The following is a 23784-nucleotide window of genomic DNA, read 5'->3' on the forward strand; positions in this document are numbered from 1 at the left end:
CCTGTTTTTGAGAGGGTCACCACTGCATGACATCTGGAAGTGCAGAGAGCTGCTGAAGCTGATCACAGGACAGTAAGGGGACATTTATCCTCACTATCCTGGGAGGGCAAGAAGTGACTTTGCAGGCAGTATAGACAGCATGCGTGTTTGTGTCTGGGCTTGGGAGGGGAAGGGCTGGTATTCACTTCGCCCTGTGTATCAGTCGGGGCGCAGCGCCTCAGCAAATTAGAACCAGCCTGTTTCCTTGGTCAGGCTCCTTCTCCCACTACTGTGGTGTCTTGATGCTGTAGATTTCCTAACATATTTCCACACCTGCATTGCAGGCCAGTGTCCTGGGCGATTCCGTGTGGAATAGACCACAGCAAAGGTTATGCAATTATAGAAGGAAGGTTGGCTGTCACATCACATCAAACTTGAGAGCCTCCTGTAAACCCATCATTATCTCTGCTCCCATAACTGTAATTTCATGCAACTCAACATTGGAAACATGCAGCGGCAGTGCCAGTTTCCCATCTGTGCTCGATTTGCGCCTACTGGTGTAATTTTCAGGTATCTTGTGTTTACACAAATGCTGGAAAACAAGCTGCTTCTTAAGCAGCAACCGACAGGGAAGGTCAGCTTTTCCCACCGCCATGGCCGTGCCAGGACGCACATTGCAACAGGCAGGGTTCTCCAGAGAAAGAGAACCAATAGGAGAGAGAGAGAGACAGTGCGCGCGCGCGTGTGTGTGTGTGTGTGTGTGTGTGTGTGTGTGTGTGTGTGTGTGTGTAGGGGTGGGGAGAGAAAGGGCGTGTGATTGAGAGACTGATTTATTGTGAGGAATTGGTTCAGGCCATTCTGGAGGCTGAGAAGTTTCTATGTTCTGCCATCAGCTTCTGGAGACCCAGGAAGACCTGTGACATAATTCAGTCCAAGTCTGAAGGCCTGAGAACCAGGGAGCTGACGGTCTAAATCCCAGTCTAAGGGCAGGAGAAGATGAGAGGAGATATCCCAGCTCAAGCACTGAGCCAAGTTAAGAAAAAAAAAAAAGGCAAATTCCTCCTTCCTCTGCCTTCTGTTCTATTCAGGCCCTCAGTGGATTGCATGATGCCCACACATAGGGAAGGGTAGATCTTTCCTGAGGCCACCAACCCCAAAGCTAATCTCATCTGGAAACACCCTCACAGAGGCACCCAGAAAGAATGTTTAATCTGGGCATCCCGTGGCCCAGTCACATTGACACATGAAATTGACCATCACATTCATCCAGTGGGCCAGGAAGACGGAAGGATCTTTCTGTCTGGGAAGCATCTGGGGCTGCTGAGCTGGCCCCTCCTGGGGCAGAGCCTCAGCAGCAGTGACTTACTCCAAGTTTATGATCATGTTCATGCAACTGCAGAATTAGCAATAACCTGGTCATAGAGGGAGGCAGCTCAGGGACTGAGGGACTCATCAAGAACTGTGTTTCATGCCAAGGGGGCAGTTTTTCCATTTTCCATTCATTCATTCATTCATGTGTTCAATTATTCATTCATTCCACAAGTATATGTTGGGAGACTGCAGTGTGCCAGGCATTGTGCAAAGTTCTGTGGATAAAATGATGAAAAAACCAACAGGTCTTGGCAAAGACCTTGTGCTGATTTTGAACCCATTTTCAAGGGCCCACCTTAGACCATTCAGGAGCTTTGCTTGTTGGTCTGTCTGGACCCAATGGGAGGGATTAGGGCAATAAGCAGATGACTTTTAGATGGTCTGATATAGGGTTATATTTTTTATGTTGATATGAATATATGAAATAGCAATTCTAATTTTATATAAAATGCATCCAAATAGTCTATGCACATAACACTTTTGTAACTAAATATACGATTTAAAACCCATGAAATGGAATATTATTCAGTGTGAAAAAGGAAGAAAATTCTGACACACACTACAATATGGATGAATCTTGAGGACATTATGCCAAGTGAAATAAGCAAGTCACAAAAGGACACATACTGTGTGATTCCACTTCTATGAGACACCTAGAATAGTCAGGTTTGTACAGATGGGAAGTAGAATGATGGGTGCCAGGGGCTGGGAAGGGAGAAAGGGGAAATTAGTGTTTAATGGGGACAGAGTTTCTGTTCTGATGGTGGTGATGATTGCATAACAATGTAAATGTATTTATGCCACAGAACTATACACTTAAAATCTGTCAGAAGGATAAACTTAATGTTATGTATATTTTACCACCATAAAAAAATACAGTATGAAAATGGCAAGAATACTAATGTTACCAGAAAGGGGTCCGGATCCAGACCCCAAGAGAGGGTTCTTGGATCTCGCACAAGAAATAATTCAGGGCGAGTCCATAGAATAAAGTGAAAGCAAGTTTATTAAGAAAGTAAAGGAATAAAAGAATGGTTACTCCATAGAGCAGCCCCAAGGGCTGCTGGCTGCCCATTTTTATGGTTATTTCTTGATTACATGCTAAACAAGGGGTGGATTATTCATGCCTCCCGTTTTTAGACCATATAGGGTAACTTCCTGACGTTGCCATGGCATTTGTAAACTGTCATGGCACTGGCGGGGGTGTAGCAGTGAGGACGACCAGAGGTCACTCTCATCGCCATCTTGGTTTTCGTGAGATTTAGCTGCTTCTTTACTGCAAGCTGTTTTATCAGCAAGGTCTTTATGACCTGTATCTTGTGCCGACCTTCTATCTCATCCTGTGATTAGAATGTCTAACCGTCTGGGAATGCAGCCCAGTAGGTTTCAGCCTTATTTTACCCAGCTCTTATTCAAGATGGAGTGCTCTGGTTCAGACGCCTCTGACACTAACATACATGGAAAATGCACTTAAATATAGCCAGACCAGTAATATGATAACCTGTCTTTTGGGCGGGGCAGGCTTAAAATTGAGTTTTTGACTGTGTACTCATATAAAGGGAATACCTTCTTGTAAACTGACTAAAATCAAAGAAATGGAATCTCTTTAGACGTGTACATTGTTTTATCTTGTAAACAATCAGGGACAGTTACAACAGAGTGGGACAAATGCTAGAGTGGGCAGTGCGGGTAAGCCAGAAGCCCAGGAGGGGAGCCTTAAGTCGGGGAAAAGTGCCCCAGGCAGAAGGAGCAGCAGGACCAACCCTAGAAGTGAGCGAGGTGATGGCCCCTTGGAAATGAGAGAAAGGGGTCAGTTTGAGTAACCAGGACCCCAGGGAGTAACAGAGGAATGGTGAGAGATAAGGCTGGAGGGGAGGCTTTCTCCTGGTTCTAAGCAAAATAATACAAGTATTTGAGCTATGGAAAGAGCAACAATTCTACCACCCAAGAGAGCCACTGCCAACATTTCCTTCTGGTATTCTGCCTGTTCATCTCGAGCTTTGCATAGTCAAAGTTTTTTAAAACATAAGAAAGGGAGGGGGTGCAGAATGCAAATTGTTTTAGCCAATCAGCTCATCATAGAATACTTTGCTTTAAAATAGAGAGTATTAATAGAAAACGTGAGGTATGGTGAGGCCAACAGATCAGGAGATGACTGCTGCTGAACAGGTTGGTTGTTACCACAGCTCCCACGAGAAGGGGCACAGCATCCCACGCAGGGCCACATGGAGAGGCACCAGGTTGGTCAGGAGGCAGAGGGAGGGGTTGGGAATGTGGTCAGGAGCCTTCCCGTGGTTGTGGCTTCCATGGGAAGGAATGGGAGAGACAGGGTGAGCAGGCTTAGGATTGGCTGGTTTGATTTCAGTGGGCTTTGGGGTGCAGGCGCTTCCCTAATTGTTTGGTACCTGGCTCTGGGGTGATTGGCACAGGTGGATGGCGACCCCATGGGTGAGAGCTCCATAAAGGAGGTGGTTGGGGTGTAAGCCCTGGAATGGTTGTTTTGCATTTGAAAAGCATTCTTTGGTGGGGTGGCTCATATCTGTAATCTCACCACTTTGGGAGGCCAAGGGAGGAGGACCGCTTGAGGGCAGGAGTTCGAAACCAGCCTGGACAACATAGTGAGACCTCATCTTTACAAAAAATAAAACATTAGTCAGGCGTGGTGGCACATGCCTGTATTCCCAGCTACTCAGGAGGCTGAGGCAGGAGGATCACTTGAGCCCATGAGTTTGGGGCTGCAGTGAGCCATGATTGCCCCACTGCACTCCATTGCACTGTGGGCAACACAGTGAGACCCTGTCACTGAAAAAAAAAGAAAGAAAGGAAAGCATGCTTGTGGGCGAGCTGTTTACTGCCTCTAGGAATTGGCTGATGCTGGGAGGGGCAGTCTGTCCTCTAGGGTCAGCAAGGGCCCAGTTATCAAAGCATCAGTTACAGAAAATAAAAAATATGGTTATTATATCTTTTTGATTAGGCCACTGGGACAGCTGAAATTGTATTCTGCTTCTCAGGACAGAGAATAGAACATTAAAATTTTCATATACTTCTCACAACAAGGCAGAAAAGTTTGCCTCCGAGTATCTATCTTAGTCAGCTTGGTCTGCTGTAACAAAATACCACAGACTGCAGACTTAGGCAACAGAAACTTAGTTCTCACAGTTCTGGAGGCTGGAAGTCCAAGACCAAGATGCCGGCAGATTCAGTTCCCGGAGAGGACTCTCTTCCTGGCTTCAGATGGCCCCTTTCATGCTGCGTCCTCACATGGCAGAGAGAGGAAGCTCAGGGGTCTCTACCTCTTTTCCTAATTCATCATGGGGGCCCCACCCTCATGACCTAATCACTTCCCAAAGGCCTCACCTCCTAAGGCCATCACATTGTGGGTGAGGATTTCAACATATGAATTTGGCAAGGGAGACGCAATTCATGCCATAGTAGTAGGAAGGGGCCAGAAACAGGACACGAGTCTGGAAACCCTTCCTAGGCCAGCCTGGCAGGCAGAAAGCATATTTACTTCTGCTTGTTCAAAGGGTTTCTTGAGTCTAGGTGACTCAAATGGGCCTGAAGTGGCCACGAGCAATTCTTCCAGCCCAAATTGGTTCCTGGGAGGTGCAAAATACTTTCAATAGTTGTTTCTCTTATACTCTCCTATATATAATTAGCGAATATATATTAATTGGTCTTAGCTTCTGTAAAACTGCAAAGTTCTTGAATAATGCCTCCTAAGTCAAAAAGACTGTGTTTGCTCTCCCCAGTACCTTCTTAACCTGATTCATAATCCAACCTGTGGCCCAAAGGAGCCTGGCACAGCCTGCCTGCAAGGGCCGGGCGGTGGCTGATGGGAAGTACTTCATGACCTCCCCAAGACTTTCCCATGGTTCTGGGAATTCTCCAGCTCAGCTGGTGAGAGAATAACTTGACACTAACTTTCTGAAAAGCGATTTTATTATAGCACCAGAAACCACCATTTCCACTTTTAGAAGTTTATTTTAGGAAAATGATCAGCAGCTAGGCAGAAAAATTTATGTCAAGGATGCTCATTATAGCATTTGTTTAAATGGTAAAAAATAGAAAAAAAAAAAACCTTGAATATCCAAAATAGGAAGCCTTAAGTATCAGAGGCATATCACCACAATGGAGAACTCCTGGCCACCAGAAATCACTTCCAAAAATGGTACAAAAGCAAACAAAACCAAAACAAACATAAAAACCGGGCCACAAAGTTGTGATGCTGTATGATCTGAATTTTGCAAAAGAAAAAGCATATTTTTATACATAATAATAAAACTGGTTTTAAAAACCCTCCAATAAACACACTGGTTGTTTGGTTTTTGTTTTGTTTTTACAAGGAGCACGTTACTTTTATAATTTTAAAGAATCAGGAGATAAAATTTTTTTAAACTAGGAGGCCAGGTTCATTGGCTAATGCCTGTAATCCCAGTGCTTTGGGAGGCTGAGGTGGGGGCATTGCTTGAGCCGAGAAGTTCCAGATGAGCCTGGGCAACATAGTGAGACCCTCTTTCTACAAAAAACGTTTTAAAATTTAGCCAGGCATGGTGGCACACGCCTGTAGTCCCAGCTACTCAGGAGGCTGAGCTGGGAGGATTACTTGAGCCCAGGAGTTTAAGGCTGCAGTAATCTATGATCACGCCACTGTACTCCAGCCTGGGAGGAAGAGTGAGACCCTGTTCTTTAAAAAAAACAAACAAGGCCAGGCGCGGTGGCTCACACCTGTAATCCCAGTACTTTGAGAGGCTGAGGCAGGCGAATCACCTGAGGTCAGGAGTTTAAGCCCAACTTGGCCAACATGGTGAAACCCTGTCTCTACTAAAATACAAAAAATTAGCCAGGTGTCATGGCACATGCCTGTAATCCCACCTACTCGGGAGTCTGAGGCAGGAGAATCACTTGAACCCGGGAGGCGGAGGTTGCAGTGAGCCGAGATCGCACCACTGCACTCCAGCCAGGGCAACAGAGCTAGTCTCCATCTCAAAAAACAAACAAACAAAAAACTAAGGGGCATTTATTCATATATGTCATTCTTGTACACAATTTATAACTTAAGTTTTAAGATGTTAGTATCACCTTGGCCGGGCGTGGTGGCTCACGCCTGTAATCCCAGCTCTTTGGGAGGCTGAGGCGGGCAGATCACGAGGTCAGGAGATCGAGACCATCCTGGCTAACATGGTGAAACCCCGTCGCTACTAAAAATACAAAAAAAATTGTCCGGGTGTGGTGGTGGACCCCTGTAGTCCCAGCTACTTGGGAGGCTGAGGCAGGAGAATGGCGTGAAGCTGGGAGGTGGAGGTCGCAGTGAGCCGAGATCACGCCACTGCACTCCAGCCTGCGCGACAGAGAAAGACTCTGTCTCAAAAAAAAAAAAAAAAAAAAAAAGATGTTAATATCATCTCACATCACAGGAAGGGCTGGTATCTGCTTATTGCATGGTTTAAGGAGAAGGAAACCAGAGAAGAAGGTAGGGGAATGAAGAGGACATGCAGGCAAAAGGAGGCTCCCATGAAGTATAACAGAGATTTAGATATGAGTGGGAGAAAAAATCATGGATCATCATCCTGGGGAATGTGGGAAGCAGCCAGGGGTGCCATCTGGGCTTGGCTGGAGGGAAACCACATGGTGCCCACAGCCACCTGTGTGGGTCTGAAGGGAATGCATTCCGGCACTCCCCAGAACCCCCTGCAAGGGGGAAAGGACTTTCTAGTGGCCTAGACTGGCTGCTTCCCAAGAGCCCCTTCAGATTCCAGAGAGAATTCCAAGGCCTTGGGGAAAAAGAGCCTCCTGTTTCAGATAGTTTCAAAGCAAATTAAGCTTCCCATTGTTCCTTGTGCATTTTTAAAATCATTCAGTCTTTTTATCTTGTACAGTGAGCTTAGTGACTCTCTTGTTATGGTGTAATAAAGCATCTAAAGTCTTCATGAGACCACCGCAAAAATGCCAAAAGGAGGAAATACGGCAGCAGTATTTTAATGAGGGAGGAAATGAGAAATATATTCCTCCGAAGGACCATGAATAAGGAACAGCAGGACTTTCTTTTAAAAAATGCTTCCAAAAATGAACTTGGTTATTTTTCCTAGACAGGAATAGCTGGCAGAGGGACAGCAGAAGCCAGAGGCAGCAGCAGAGAGAACGGAGATGGAACATAGAGACCCAGGGCAAGTAATTTGTTCTCATTAACTGGACCTTGGGGATCTTCAGGAGTTTACCTGAACACCCAGGAGGCTGAACTTGCATATCAGTGCCCTCGGATTGGTGGATGCAGAAGGTAAAGTTCTGGTCTCATCTAAGTGTTTCTCACACAGATAAGTTCTTTCCGTTCTTATCAGACTAACTAAGAGAAGTCTGTGCTGCAGCTCCTACTGGTTCCCTCTTTGACCATGGCAATCGCTGGCACCTCTCCTATTCCTAGAACACCTTGTTCCCTGCTCCTCCCAGATGAAGGGGCAAGAGAGCAGAAAGGACATTGGAACTCTCTGCTAAAGTAACCTTGGACACCAGCCCATAATAATGCACACACCTGTGCATGCACGCACACACATGCACACACCATACTTTTGCATGCAAACATCCTTCTATTCTTACAGAATCCAGATGCTGACCTCCCAGTGAGGGTTCCCAAGCCCTCCGTCCCCTGGAATAGTTAAATTATGGTGCCCTGGCCTGAACCCCGCGCATACTCTGTGGTGCTCCCTCTGTGCCGTGGCCACCAGCCTCCACCTTTCAACAGCCAGAGCATTGAAACTACCTTCTTTCCTTTAATGTAATCAAATTCTTGGGCAGAGTTGATCGTAATCAGTGTTGACTGTTTGTTATTTTAAATAGTAATTTTTTTTTCTTATCCTGGCAAAGTTCATCTCCTTGTGGCTCCAGATTTTCAGTCTAGTTATTTTATGTCTTCCACCATTTGTGTCTGAAAGGTTAAATGTGGTGCCTTTTTTTCCTTACCGCATGCATAAATGCATGCATTTTCTGTATTTGGACGTAGAACTCTGTATGTTGGGGGCTGGGATAAAGAGAGAGGCAACCATCTTTGGCTGATGTGTTAGAGATATGCTTACTTTACAATAAACAAAGGCTCCTTTGTGAAATTCGTAGTTTGTATGTGTTGCTAGGATCTCCTGTTTTTTTCAAAATTGTGTAATGTTTTGGCAGACACTGCCAGGTGTCCACCAAATCCTTCCCGTCTTTTTTTTTTTTTTTTTTTTTTTTTTTTTTTTTTTTTGATAGAGTTTCTCTCTGTTGCCCAGGCTGGAGTGCAATGGCGCCATCATGGCTCACTGCAGCCTTGACCTCCTAGGCTCAAGTGATCCTCCTGCCTCAGCCTCCTGAGTAGCTGGGACTGCAGGTGTGAACCACCACGTTTGGCTAATTTTTGTATTTTTTTGTAGAGACAGGGTCTGCACTATGTTGCTTAGGCTGATCTTTAACTGAACTCTTGGGCTTAAGCTATCCTCCTGCCTAGGACTCCCAAAGTGCTGTCCTTATAGATGTGAGCCACTGCACCCAGCTCCCATCTTCTTCCACAGTAGGTTGCAGCTGGGCAGACGGCCTCCCGATGAGGGACTCCATTTCCCAGGCTCCTTTGCAGCTAGGTATGGCCAGCAGCCTCCACTCTTGGTGGTGGAAGACCAGGGTGGAGTGTGGGGTGTCTTATTGCACATGCTCCCCCTCCTCTTCCCCCTCCTCATGAGCCGGAACATGGAAGTGGCTGCAGCCCAGAGTGACCATAAAGATAAGGACAGTGCCCCGGGGACAGTGGGAAACTAGATGGAAGGCAACTGCATCCTAAACAACCATACAGAGCAGAGCACCCGCCTGGCTGCCTGGGCTATTAATTGGAGGGAAACAAAGTTTATCTGTTTCAGGCCCTTAGTGTTGGCTGTCTTTGTGACAGCAGCCTTTTACCCAATCCGCCTCCACCCTCCTCTTGCCTCTCTGCATTCCCAGACAGGCTCCACAGTGCCCTGGGGACCTCAGAACAGCCCTGAGAGCAGTGATGTGCACCAGAGGCTGTGTTTTCTAGGCATGGGAATGGGTTGCATCATATATCCATCTCATCCCTCTGTGCATCCCTGTGAGGTCAGCTTACAACCTAGGGAGAGTTTTGAATGGAGTGAAGTGGTGCAGTTGAGGCCAGCAAGTAGAATTTTGCTCTTTAAAGCCAAACTCATGCTCCTGGCTTCTGTGGATGTGGTGTTAGTGTCAACTCAACCCTGAAATCCTAGACCACATGAGGATGAGGAACGAGTCTGTGATATTGTGATATAATATATTATATATTTGGTCTCTGCCCCTCGTTCCTGGCCTTAGTATCTACAGAGTGGTAAGAGTGTCTGTTGTAGTCTAATGAGATGACTGGTGGCTGGGGGCCCCTAGGTGGCTTCAGGAGGAGGGCTGATCACTACAAAGACTGTGGCAGGATTAGAGGGTTGGGACTTTCCCTCCACCCCCAAAATCTCATGAGAAGGAAGAGGGGAGAGGGGCTAAGGTTGAGTTGATCAACAATGGCCAGTGATGTAATCAGTCATGCCTATGGAATAAATCCTCCATAAAACCTGAAAAGGTCTAGGTTCAGATGGGCTTCTGAGTAGCTGAACGTGTGGAGGTCCCTGGTGGTGATCTGGGAGAGGGCATGGAAGCTCCACATCCCTTCCCACATGCCTTGCCCTGTATCCCTTGTAATAGCTTTGTAATTAATGTGGTTTGGCTTTGTCCCCACCCAAATCTCACCTTGAATTGTAATAATCCCCACGTGTCAAGGGTAGGGCCAGGTGGAGATAATTGAATCATGGGGATGGTTTCCCCCATACTATTCTCATGGTAGTGAATAAGTCTCATGAGATCTGATGGTTTTATAAAGTCGAGTTCCCCTGCACAAGCTCTTTGCCTGCCACCATGTAAGACGTGCCTTTACTCCTCATTTGCCTTTCGCCGTGATTGTGAGGCCTCCTTAGACATGTGGAACTGTGAGTCAATTAAACCTCATTCCTTTATAAATTACCCAGTCTTGGGTATGTCTTTATTAGCAGCATGAGAACAGAGTAATACAGTAATACATGGGTAAACATAAATAAAGTTCTTCCCTGAGTTCTATGAGCAACTTCAGCAAATTAATCAAACCTGAGAAAGGGGTTGTGAGAAACTCCCATTTATAGCCTGTGGGCCAGGAGCACAGGTGACCAACTACTTGTGGTTGGCATCTGAAATGGGGGTGGTAGTCTTGTGGGACCGAGCCCTCAACCTGTGGGATCTGACTCTAACTCCAGGTAGGTAGTGTCAGTATTGAATTGAATTACAGGACACCCAGCTGCTTTCCACTAGAGAGTTGCTTGCTTTTTTGTTGTTTTTTGTTTTTTTCCAGAATGACCAAATAGCCATTTTCTCAAAGAACTTTCCACCCTTGCCCAAAAAGAACAAACCTTGGCTATCAGCAGGTTGACAGTGCAACTCTAATGCCTCTGTGTCTTCAGCATCTACCATGGACTCAGCCTTGGACTAGATCTTTTACATGTATGATTTTGTTTATTCCTCACCGTGGTCTTCTGGCTGGGAGTATTTCTGCCATTTCAGAGATGAGGCAGGTGGGGTACAGGAATGCCGTGTCACTTGCCCAGAAACCCACAGAGAGCGAGGTACCCTGGGGTTCAGACTGTCCTGTTTCAAGCACATACTCCACATCCCCTGTGTTTCCATAAGAGCAGAAACTGAGCACTGGGCACTCCTGCAACTGTGAGGGTTCTGGGACCAAAATTCCCAACTACATGAACAAGGGAGCTGAGCAGTGTTGAAAATACTTAACGCAGAAGGTATTTTTAGTCCAAAAAAAAAAAAAAAAGCACTCACCATGACTTGTGTGCAGGGAAAATACATCCAGGTCTCAGAATGGCAAAGTAAGAATTGATCTAGGTATTTGCTGCTCATCTTGGTCATCAGAACATCCTAGGGAACCTTTGATTTTGTTTCACCCTGACCTTGGGGACTACAATTCAAGATGAAAAGGTGGCAGATTTGCAGGAGTAGTTACAAATGGAGGACACTTCTGAGACTTCCTTGTGTCTCATTTTTAAGGCAAGAATCTCCCAAGGATCCCGTGTCTGCCTCCAGGGTTATTATCATGGTCAGCCAGTTTCCAGCTCTTGCATAAGGCCCTACAAAGACAATTTAGCTGTGAAGCTGCCCAGACTTCACAGAGTCCAGGGTTTGGGTGAACCATAGGACTAGAGAGAAGATGCAAAATAATAATAATAATAATAAATCAATGGGTTGGGCACGGTGGCTCACGCCTGTAATCCCAGCACTTTGGGAGGCCGAGGCAGGCAAATCACCTGAGGTCAGGAGGTCAATATGGTGAAACCCCATCTCTACTAAAAATACAAAAATTAGCCAGATTTGGTGGCACACCCCTGTAATCCCAGCTACTCAGGAGGCTGAAGCAGAAGAATCGCTTGAACCCAGGAGGCGGAGGTTGCAATGAGCCAAGATCACATCACTACACTCCAGCCTGGGTGACAGAGTGAGACTGCATCTCAAAAAAATAAAACAATCAAGCAGTGCTTATCCTGCGAGTCTCAGGGAAGGAGACCAGAACCAGATATCTTGGTATCTTAGGAAATCAATGTTCGTTAAAGGTTCAAGTAAGGCCAGATAGGATTATGAAAGTGGCACACTGCAAGTCAGAGAAGACTAACTGGCTGGAGTGATTTAGCAGCACCATAATAAAAACCAAAACAAAACACCTGGGCACCCAGCTGTGACCCATGTTATTGCAACAGTCTCCCAGTTGTCATCTTATCTTTAGTCTTTCCAGCTTTGCTAGTAACTTTCACGCTCTAGACTTCCTGAAGTCTTTTGTCTTATTCAGGCATTGCTATGGCCTGAATATTCGTGTCTCCAAAGCTCATGTGTTGGAAACTAATACTCAATGTGATAGTATTAAGAGATGGGGCCTTTGGGAGGTGAATGAGATTGGTGCCCCTGAAAAGAGGCTTGAGGGAGTGCCCCTTCCCTTTCTGCCATGCGAGGACACAGCAACAAGGCGTCACCTAAGAAGCAGAGCAGGAACCCTCACCAGACACTGAATCTACCTAAACCTTTATCCTGGACTTCCCAGCATCCAGAACTGGAAGAAATAAGTTTCTGTTGTTTATAAATTACCCAATATAACACATTTTGTTACAGCAGTCTGAACAAACTGATATAGGAGTATTGGGTATTGGATCCTGGGCTTAATATGTATGGTCTTGGTGCAAATTTTGGCAAGAACTTAGGCTTATACACCGAAAGAGCAATAATACTTTATTTAAAATATATACAAAATTATTACTTTGAAACATATATATTACTGTCCAACATACATCATATAACACTGATTGATGTAAATTTTGGTACCTTCATTTATTCAGTTGTGATTTCCCTTTTGTTCAAGGCTCCTGAAGAAAATTATCTGAAATGCCCACCAGAGGGGAGGTGCCCACGGGCTTGGTCCCCTTGGTGACTTGGCTGTGCTATTGGGCACTGCTGGGGCCCTAGAGCCCTGCTCCATGGAGCTGAAGGCAAATCCCCACCTTGCTGGGGGACCTGGGGACACAGAATTGATGGAACCCACCTCCGTCGGTCACACATCAATTGCTCATCTTCTCCCTCTCTCTCCATCTGGGTATAAACAGGGAGGGAGGTGAGGGGGAACAAGTGTCAGTTATCTTCTTAACCCTCCTCTGGGCTGAAGAGGAGGGTTAAGGGAAATTATGTTTTCCCTTTCACCACCCCCCCTTTCTTCTCTGCCCATGTTACCACTACTGCGGGAAGAAAGTATGAGAAGGAGGAGCTGGCTCTTAATGCAGTTTAGAAAGAAATGGGAAGTGAAGCAAAAATGGGGCTTCTGTGCTCTTAGGCTGAATTTGAGTTACCATGATCCTGAGATAAATCAGACAACTGCTTTTGGGCATGGCCTATGATGCCTCATTCATCACTGTCTCCCCCACAGTGCCTTACACCTAGTAGGCACTTAATGCATGCTCTTTGCATGGATGAATAAATGAATGCAGGGGATCTGATGACTACAGACAGAAAACACACATTTCAGAATCAGAGTGTTTGAGAGATGAGAGGGGACATTGGAAATCATCTAGATCTGCTTCCTCATTTGGCATATGGGGAAACTGAGGCCCACAGAAATGAGGAGAAACGAACAAGGTCACATGACTAGCTCCTGATAGAGTCAGACCTGGAATCAGATTTTCTAAATCTCTCCTTAAATTTCCCACCCTCTTCAGATCTGGAACAATAAAGAGAGCTCAGTGGGCTCAGTGCTATGCCCTGGACTCAGGACCCTCATATGCCAGCGTGGGGACCCCTGGTGGTGGCCGAATAGGGCACAAGCAGAGAAGCCCCCTTTGGGCAACTTCACTTCTGGGATCTGGTCCCAGTAGGTAAACAGGATGGCAGCAGTGGATCTGAATGAGGTAGGAGGAACACAGAGACCAGTGAGGACCCCGAGAATTGGGCTCGTTGGTGCGGCGCCTGCAGCGGGTCCAGTGCTGAAGTGGATTCGGTGGGTTGAAGGGCTCTGGAGCTCCAGGGTGTCCAAAGGAAATGTGTAAACTAAGCCCAGCCTGCTCACTGCTGACACTGAAAGCAGGTCACTACAGATGCTTGCTCAGCGGGTGAGCTATAGCACACTGGAAATGGATGGGAGGAAAACGAAGGGAGGCAGGGAGAGGGGTGGAGGAAACAGGGAAGAAGGGCCAAGGGGCTCTCCAGCAGACAGGGAGGCCTAGCGGCCTCAGGGTGCAGGGACGGGGTGGGCCCAGCAGGTGGGGGGCGCTGGGGACATGCAGGAGTTCCCGGATGTGCTTCTCACTTCAGCTGGGCTGCCCAGGACCTTCTCCGGGCTTCCAGCCTCTGAGGCCTCCCATGCGTCATTCCAGGGAGCTCAAAGCACAGAGGCTCACTCTGCTTCCCCGTGTGATTTTGGTTTCTTTCTAGAAAAGATACTTAGGCATGGGAAGAAATGCACATCTGATCAACATAAAGAACCTCATGTGAGTCCCCACACACCACAAACATCAATAGCTGAAGAACCCTGGTGACAAACAAAATGAATGAACACCCGGGAGCTCACACCTACTGGGGTTTCTCAGGGTTTCTCTTGAGCAGGTGCAGAGAGGGCTCGCAGGGCAGGTTGAAGCTCTTGTGACTGACCAGTCCTCCTGCCCCACACTCAACCAGCTTTATTCACTGTTGCCCTCCTCCTCCCTTTCTGCCCAACTTCTGCACTCCCCAGCCCACTCCATTTTTGCCTTAATGACTTTGCAGTTCCCATCAGCCCCATATTTGGCTCTTCTGCAAAGAGAAACAAAAATAATTCATCGTGCCAAAAATTGAAATTTGGGAGCTGCAGCTCATCTGATTACAAATGAGTACCTTTGTGCTTAAATTGCCACCGCAAAGTGCAGACTGTGACCAACATGCCAGGGAACAGAGCAGGACAGATCCACCCTGGGACTGGGGCTCAGCTGCCCCTTCTCTGTGGCCCCCTGACCCCCTAAACCGCAGACTGGTTTTCATTGCACACGTAGACTGTGCTTGGCTGGATTCTCCTTCGGATCCGCTCAGGCACTTTGGGGAGGATTTGGAAGGTCTGGGGCAGTAACTCTATGCAGGCCTCGCGGAATTTTTTGATTCTCCAGCAGTAGACGATGGGGTTGAAGACGGACTTGAGGTAACTGAGCCACAGGACGCAGGTGCTGGTGGCGTAGAAGGAGGAACCGCAGTAAAAGCGCTGGCTAAACACAGACAGGAGGCTGTAGACGGAGTGGGGCAGCCAGCAGAGGGAGAAGCCCACGAAGAGGATCAGGATGGTGGTGAAGGCCTTGGTCTTGAAGCTCAAGTCCACGCTGACCTGTTGCTGCCGCTGCAGGCGCCGCAGGCCCGCCCTGGTGAGCTGCCGCAGGTCCAGGCTGTCCGACTGGTTGTGCACGCGCACGGCGTTCTTGCGGACCGTGTTGAGGATGCACATGTAGGCGCACAGCATGACGCCAAAGGGCGCGAAGAACACGGCCACCACCAAGGTGACCACGTAGGCGCGGTCAGCGGGGAGCTCCGTGTAGCCCAGCACGCACTGTGGGGCCCGCGCTGGCACCTCCACCAACGTCCAGCCCGTGAGCGAGGGCCCCGCGATGCAGAAGGACAGCACCCAGGAGACCGCGATGATCACCTTGGCCCTGCGCGGGTTCAGCTTGTCCTGGCGCTGGACGATGATGAGGAAGCGGTCCACGCTGATGATGAGCAGGATGGCCACGCCCTCCAGGACAAAAAACCAGTAGAGCGTGGCTGAGAGGCGGCAGAAGTGGTCCCCAAAGTGCCAGCGCACGGTGATGAGGGTGACGGCGGTGAAGGGCATGCAGCAGAGGGACAGCATGATGTCGGAGAAGGCCAGGGTGGCCAGCAGCAGGTTGATGGCCGAGCGCATAGCCGGCCTCTGGTACACGATGATGCAGACCACAGTGTTGCCCAGGAACCCCACCACAGTCATCAGCAGCATCACTATGGCCAAGGAGATCCTGAGGGGTGCGGGCAACTGGGTGGACCCGGAGTCTGAGGCATTGCTGGTGTTCAGCAGCAGGTATGGGTAAGCCTCAAGGGACGTGCTGTTGCAGGCCATCGTGGAGAGACCCTTGGAGCTAGGACAGAAATGGCCGGGAGGGCTCCCCTCAGCGCTTCGGTGGCTGCCATTCTTTGTCTGCTGGCTGCATCTTCCTGGATGTCTGTGGACCTCTGGGGCACTGGAATGGTCTTGGGGAGAAATGTCCGTCTTTGTGAGCACTAGCTGGGATTTGCGATTCATGGATCACATCCTAAGCATCTCTGCGGAGAGCGACTGTGTGCACAGCTTGGTGCTTGGACCCTCTGTAGTGGACAGCAAGAAAAAGTACAAAAGAGAAGGGAGTTAGAGTTTCCAAACGCGTTGAAGAAAGCACGCGTTTAAGCTTTACAGGTGTTTCTAAACAAGTTTATTTACCACTTGGGACAAAGCTTGGTATTCACAAATACTGTCTGAGTCTTGTCAAGCAGCCCAGAAAAACCTAATCCGCTCTCTTCTGAGGAAACTGAGGAAGTAACCTTTGTAGTTAGTGTTTATGTAATAACTTGAGTTTTCAGCAACCTGTCGGAATGAAGCCTTGGTCTAGCCAACTAACGTTAGAATCCTGCTCCACAAGAGAAAGGTTTTGCTTGTTTCATTCTCTGCTATCTCCCAGTACTGACAACAGTGGCTGGCATGCAGTAAGTGTCCTTGTTGAGGACACTTGGATGCTTGTTGAGTAGATGAATAAGTGATAGTTGATGCTGCTGCTACAATATTTGTTTAGCTTTAAAAAAACCCACTTCATCGAGGAATGACTGACATGTCAAAAGCTGTACAAATTTACATCTCAATATACCAGAAACCCATCACCACCAAGGCCAAAAACATATCCCACTCCCCCTGCCAAAGCTCCCTCCTGCCACTTTTCTGGTATTATCATTTTGTTTTGGTGGTAAGAACACTTCACCTAAGATCTCCCCTCTTAGCAAATTTTAAGTATACATTTTTAAGTTTTAATTTTTTAAAAGAAATTGTAAGTCTGTTTGTTTAACTTTATTTCGTAAGTGTAAATTCACATGGATAAGTGTAAATTCACATGGAGTTATAATAATAAATACTATGGTGAAATTCTGTGTGCCCTTCACCCAGTTTTCCCTAATGGTAACATCTTGGATAACTGTGGGGCTGCTATACTATTACTTCTGGAAGCACAGACTGGGAGGAGGGAACTTTCCCCAAAGGTAAGGCCTTTTAAAATACAATGTTAGCTGGGTACAGTGGCTCATGCCTATAATCCCAGCACTTTGAGAGGCAGAGACAGGAGGATTGCTTGAGGCCAGGAGTTCAAGACCTGCCTGGGCAACATAGAGAGATCCCATCTCTACACACAAAAAAATGAGCCAGACTTGCATCTATAGTCCCTGCTACTCAGGAGGCCGAGGCAGGAGGATTGCTCAAGCACAGAAGTTTGAGGCTGTCATGAGCTAAGAAGGTGTCACTGTACTCCAGCCTGGGTAACAGAGTGAGACCCTGTCTCTTAAAAAAAAAAAGTAAATGAAATGAGCTTTTATTCCTTATATTCTTGATAAACTTGCTTTCACTTTCAAAAAGATAAATGTAATTTTAATTTTGTCTCACTGATGTGGCAAGAGTGTGTTCAGTAGCTCAGGTCTGAAGTCACATCGCCTGGGCTGGGGGAAATCCAGCCTGCGCCATTTATCCACCCTGGACATCTGGCTGTTGGATGCACCTCTTCTTGTAAGAAATTTCTCTTTTCTAAATTCCTTGTGGTCATTGTTACAGATAACTCACACTGAGAGGAATGTGGGCAATGTAAGAAGCCAGGAGGCCTCAGAGCAGGCTTAGAGGACCTGGGAGTGGCAGTGTCTTGGTGATGCTATACTTCAGTTTAGACCCAACCAATCCTTGGTCTTCCTTCCCAAACACACCCAGAATGGGTTCATCTCTCAGTGGTGGGCACCGGTATCCAAACTTTTTCTGAGCTATAAAAATCAGAAACCTGGTGTGTTAATTTATAAGTGGGAATTATCTCTCATTCAGACCAAAATTATGACCCTTCTTCATCTCAATTTTCTGATCTGTGAAATGGAGGTAATTACATATTTACCTCCAGAGTTGGTAAATATAATGTGCAATGTCTGGTAAAAGAAGGGCATTAATAAATTAACTCCATCTCCCTCACTGTTTCAAGTTTAGGGGTTTCTGTCTCTTGGATTAAACTGCAAATTTCTTCATGGCAGGAACCATGACCTGCATGTAGGAAGCCCTAATGGATTAAGCTCCTCTTGGAGCACAGAATAAAGGACCACTGAGAAAAAACACAGTATCGTGCATCCATGTGCCTGTCAATCTTAGCCGATAGTGAATCCTTCATCTGCACTCTTCTCTGTGCTATAAACTTAGACTTTCCCCACAATGATAGTTACAGAGAGTGATTTCATGCTTAATTAAAGGAACAAATAGTGCAAGGTATTTTTTTAAATGTATATGTCTTGTGGTTGAATCTGATTAAAATTCTTTTGGCTTCTGGACAACAACCTGTCTTAGGTATTTTAATTTAGCATTTTGGTCACAGTTCTCTTGTTAATATCTGAATCAACAGTGCTTTTATTACAAGGGACTAGGGCACTAAGATCTAAGTAAAAGGTAACAAGTGAACAAGAAATATTCTGCTGGTGTTCTTGGAGTAACAGCACTCACCGTCTCCAGCGATTTTCACGATGAGAAATGGGTGCCACAATATGAATTTAAAGCTGCGAAAGAAGCGAGCTGGGAACTGAACCGTTTCAAGGTATTTGTTTTAGTTCCTTTCCAAATGATCTCACCCTGGAACTGGGAGGCTGTGCAAGTGTCAGGAGGTAAATCTTCATCTCTGACTGAAGTGTGATTAATCAACTAAGGAAAGTGTGACCAGGCTGTGTGCTGCTGTGTGCCATGGTGTGGCTAGCTGTGCACTGGCAGAGGCTTCAGTGAGCTGTGTCCACGCAAAAGATAGAAGGCGCTTTCAGCAAAGCGGACATGAGGCCACCCATGCATTGTGTTTACTGCAAGGTTTTCTAAAGCCTTCCCTCTGCATCCTCACGCCTGGCAAGAAGGCAGGGAAATTATGAAAGGGAAGCTCAGATACAGTCACGACAAGCTCCAGTTCAGCAAAGTAGTGACCAGTGGAGCCGAGACTGGAAGCTGAGACTCCAAGGGAAAGATGGTTCTGTGGTAAGGACGGTGGCTTGGGGAGGATGACTTCACGTCTGTGACACTGACAAGCATAGGGAAAAGAAAAACCATCCTCCCACCCCAAAGCTACACCAGTTGAGGTACAGACAAATTTCAAACAAAATCCCACTCTGTTCTCCTTTCCCGGTAGATAAAGAATGGGCTTCTAAAAACTGACCTTCAGCGGGGCGCGGTGGCTCACGCCTGTAATCCCAACATGTTGGGAGGCCGAGGCAGGCGGATCACGAGGTCAGGAGATCGAGACCATCCTGGCTAACATGGTGAAACCCCGCCTCTACTAAAAATACAAAAAATTAGCCAGCCCTGGTGGCCGGCGCCTGTAGTCCCAGGTACTCGGGAGGCTGAGGCAGGAGAATGGCGTGAACCTGGGAGGCGGAGCTTGCAGTGAGCCGAGATTGCGCCACTGCACTCCAGCCTGGGCGACGGAGCGAGACTCCGTCTCAAAAAAAAAAAAAAAAAGAACTTAGTGAGGATGAGGGAAAGAACCTTTGTCTCTGCTCTCCAAATAGGACAACTCTATGTGCGACCACCAGGGGGCGCGCTGGGGCAGCCTCGGGAGGCTGGGAAGTATCAGTGTCTGGCCTGCCAAAGCCTTTCTTCCTCCCTCCCTCCCTCCCTTCCTGCCTCCCTCCCTCCCTTCCTGCCTCCCTCCCTCCCTTCCTGCCTTCCTCCCTCCCTTCCTGCCTCCCTCCCTCCCTTCCTGCCTCCCTCCCTCCCTTCCTGCCTCCCTCCCTCCCTTCCTGCCTCCCTCCCTCCCTCCCTGCCTCCCTTCCTTCCTTCCTTCTCTCTTTTTTCCTTCCTTCCTTCTCTCTTTTTTCCTTCCTTCTTTTTCTCTCTCAGTTCTTTCTTTTATCTTTCTTTGTTCTCTTCCCCTTTTTCTTTTGCCAACTTTAAAACTCTTTTTAGTATGTTAAATTTCAAACATGCAAAAATAGATAACATAGTATAGCAAAGCACCACTTGGCTACGCTTTTGAGCTGTGTTCCCTCCGTTTCCTTCCATTTAAGCTGGCACTTCCTGGTCCCCATACACCTCCCGTCCAGGCTTTTGTTTCCAGTACAGTAGGGAGATCCTGCCAGGTTTTCTTGGGGAGAGGAGGCCAGGCTGTGAGTGGCCTCGTGAGACAGACATGAGAGGGGAAAATACGGCCCAGGAGAGCTTTGAGGGACTGGGGGACACAGCGGAGGTCCCTGCAGCGGAGCCAGGGCAGCTCTCCAGGACTCCACCGTCCTCCTAAGGCCTGGTCAAGCGGGGATTCGAGTGGCCTTCTGCTCGCAAACTTGGCGTTTCAGGTAGCAACTCTCATCTTCGGCTGGGAATACGTTTGGCTTTAAGTGGTCAGGAAGGAGAAGGTAAGAAATGCCTGTCTCCCTTTCCCATCCTCAAGATCAGGCGTGAAGACGATCCGCCGGACCCTGATTGAAGCGGGGAGGGATAATGCCTTGCGAGGGGACAAAGGCGGGCAGAACCAGAGAGACCTGCGGAGGCACAGTCGGGGCAGCCGCGTGGCAGGGAGCCGAGCAGCAGCGGCGATTGCCACGTGGAGGAGGTAGACTTCCTGGCAACCGGTCCGTGAGCCCCGCGCGACCTTCAGCAAGAGCGCACGCCTCTCCTTCCTCCCAGCGCTGAAACTGAATGGTCGAAAGGCACTGCGTGGCGACGGCGGAATGGATTATTGTGTCTGAGGTCCCGTCCCGTCCGGAAAGCCTGCAGCATCACTGTTAGGTGTTCAGGAAAATAACGGAATCTTCCCCACCTTCAAATCCCACATGCTATCGTATCCTCCCCAGCAACTCCACTTGCCCCCTGTGACACTGCCCCTGTCCCTCCAGCAAAAGCTGCCCTGAGCTCGTCCTTGTTCCCACGTGGCTTCGTCTGTCGGAGCATCCATTCCTATTGGCCCCTTCCCCAGCTCTGCGTCGAAAGGTGTTGCGTGCATCCCGGTGCCTCTGCACCTGGACCCTGTGGGATCGAGGCTGCGCCCAGCTGCGTTCCGGGGGTAAGGCTGCCAACCCCTGATCCGCGAAGGAAACGCTCATATGCGCAGTGGGAGTAGGCGCAGTTCTTTTGGAACTGTTTTTCACAAACATTAAGAAAAAAGTCAGGTACACACTACACACAGGTACATCTACATTTTAATTATCAGATTTTGAATTATATATATATATGCATTTACATATATATGTACATCTGATAGAATTTGCTTTCTCTCTGCTGGTTCTATTTCAGCCAAATGGTGGGAAATTTGTTGGGCTCTTTCTCCATAGTCTTTAATATTGCTGCAGGTAAAACCAATTGGTTTTGTGATATTGGATTTTTAATCCCTGCTCCAGAAGAACATATTGGTTCAAAAATGCCAAATCTAAGAAATGAAGTCAATTTTGGCAGATGGGGAAGCTAGGAACAGCCCTTTGCTGTGGGAACAGCTTGACTCTGTCATTACCTGCAACCTTGTCACCTGTCTTTTTGATACAAACTCTCAAACAGATGGTATATTTCAATTTCAATAACTTTATTGGCGGTGAAAAAATATGCAAGAGCTGCCAAAAGTAATACATCAAGTAGCTGTGTTTAGAAACAGGTGTCGTGCCACGTGTCTTAACTTCAAAGAAAAGTGAGCTGAAAGGAACCAGATTTTTTATTCCTCGACTTGAACAAGATTCTTGGGGAGAAATTTTCAAATAGAACACAACTGGGAAGTCTTTTAATGAGGCAAATCTTCATTGCCTATTCTTCTTAGTAATGGCTAACATTTCTCGCGTTCTGATAGCATGCCAGGCTAAGCCCCTTACGTAGCTCAGTGGTCATGAAGCTCGGCCCCTGCGTCTTCGGCATCCGCATCGCCTAGGAACTTGAGAAAGGAAAATTCTCAGGGCCACTCCAGACCTGCTGAATTAGAAAGCCTGGGACGCCAGGGGGCGCAAACTGCATTTTGATAAGTCATCCAGGGTAAACGTTCTCAGTTGTAGGAACTACTGACATGGTTTCTCTCAATTAACCCTCACATTGACTCCTCTTTACAGATGAAGAACTAGATGCACAGTTATTTACCTAGAAAGTATAGTAGTAGGGTCCTGCATTAGAATCAGACGGTCTGACTCCAGGCCCATGCCTTAACCCCTAGGCTATGCAAAGAGAGGCCACTCGGATAATGATGTAACTAGCAGTTCCTATCAGACTTTTATATCAGAAATGAGTCAGCATTGGGAGCCACAGGAAGGATGTCTTTCAGCAGGAAAGGTAGGATGTGAAGGCCGTGGGTGCAGGGCGTGTGTGTGGGACTGTCACAGGGCTACGGGTGTCTTGGCAGGCACTCAGGACACAGGATGCCCTTGGGCCTGTAGGACCGTGTGTGCATCTGATGCGGGAGCTTTTGCAGATGCTTCTCAAGCAAATGTGGATGAGACCTATTTGTCTCCTCAAATTTAAAATCTGCTGGCTGTCAAGAATGTAGGATTTAACGCCAGACCCATGGGAGATGCAGGGTGGCTGTGAGGATTCAGACACTGTCTCATCTCTTTGTTCAATCCTTGGTGCTTCCCCACCCTTCTAAAGTCAAGACTCATATAGAAAATGTTATTTGTAGGGCACACTAGAGTGACCGACCGCAGGCCTGTGCTGCTGCTGGCAGGGCTAAGAGGTTACTGCCTCAGACACCCCAGCAACCCATTCATAGCTCCAGAGCCTTGCATACCAGCTGGTGGCTGGGAGACTCTAATCTTAGAGTCCAGCTTGAAGATTTCAGGCCTCTACATATCCCCAATCTAATGATGACTGAAATGTTGCTCTGACCAAAGAAACAGTAATAGGTAGTATTAGAATAAGACTTTAAATATACAAAGTGCTTCTAAAATGTGCTTTTACTTCTTTCTCACAGCCACTGGGATGATACGTGACTATTCCCATTTACAGATGAGGAAACTCAATCAATGCAATGAGATGATTTGCTTAAGCAGATACAAATGGAAGAATGGAAAATCGAGTCATATCTTCTCTTTTACTCTTTGACTCTTCCCTCCTTCCCTCTGTCCTGGGTAAGCCCCATGTTAGTGGTACCCACTCAGTGTACGTGAGGGTTTCATAGTGTGGACAAATTTATTTCTACAGATTCAGATAGATTATGACTCAGACTGACTGCCTATGCTTGCTCTGGTTATGAGAAAGAACAATTGATTGATTACTTAAGAACTTCTGAAAAGTCCAAAATAACCCACAGGATGGCCATAAAATACTCATTTTTAAGTATCTTTGTGCTACCACCTTTCTTTAGAGCAGGGGTTCTTAAACCCTGGGACCACAGACCAGTACCTTTCCCTGGTCTGTTAGGAACCAGGCCACACAGGAGGAGGTGAGTGGAGGGCGAGCGAAGCTTCATCTGTATTTACAGTTGCTCCGCGTTGCTCACATTACCACCTGAGCACCGCCTCTGGCCAGATCAGCAGCATTATTCGATTCTCATAGGAGTGGAACCCTATTGTGAACTGTGCACGTGAGGGATCTAGGTTGCGCACTCCTTGTGTGAATCTAATGCCCGATGATCTAATGCCTGATGATCTGCTGAGATGGAACAGTTTCATCCCAAA

The 23784-nt window shown here is 47.4% G+C and overlaps 2 protein-coding genes across 2 annotated transcripts in view; one reads left to right on the plus strand and one right to left on the minus strand.

The window, feature by feature from the left end:
• TGFBRAP1 (transforming growth factor beta receptor associated protein 1) overlaps positions 1–8450 on the plus strand; it is a 77717-nt gene extending 69267 nt beyond the window's left edge. Inside the window, exon 12 of the mRNA XM_034953625.2 lies at positions 7440–8450. Within this exon, the coding sequence (XP_034809516.1) occupies positions 7440–7508 (69 nt within the window). The 3' untranslated portion in view covers positions 7509–8450. The remainder of the gene's footprint in view (positions 1–7439) is intronic.
• A 5076-nt stretch (positions 8451–13526) lies between these two features.
• Positions 13527–23784, minus strand: part of GPR45 (G protein-coupled receptor 45) — a 98320-nt gene continuing 88062 nt past the window's right edge. Inside the window, exon 2 of the mRNA XM_034953628.3 lies at positions 13527–16269. Within this exon, the coding sequence (XP_034809519.1) occupies positions 14906–16207 (1302 nt within the window). The 5' untranslated portion in view covers positions 16208–16269 and the 3' untranslated portion in view covers positions 13527–14905. The remainder of the gene's footprint in view (positions 16270–23784) is intronic.

This window comes from Pan paniscus, chromosome 12 (assembly GCF_029289425.2).
Source record: "Pan paniscus chromosome 12, NHGRI_mPanPan1-v2.0_pri, whole genome shotgun sequence".
In the NCBI taxonomy this organism is placed as follows: Eukaryota; Metazoa; Chordata; class Mammalia; order Primates; family Hominidae; genus Pan; species Pan paniscus.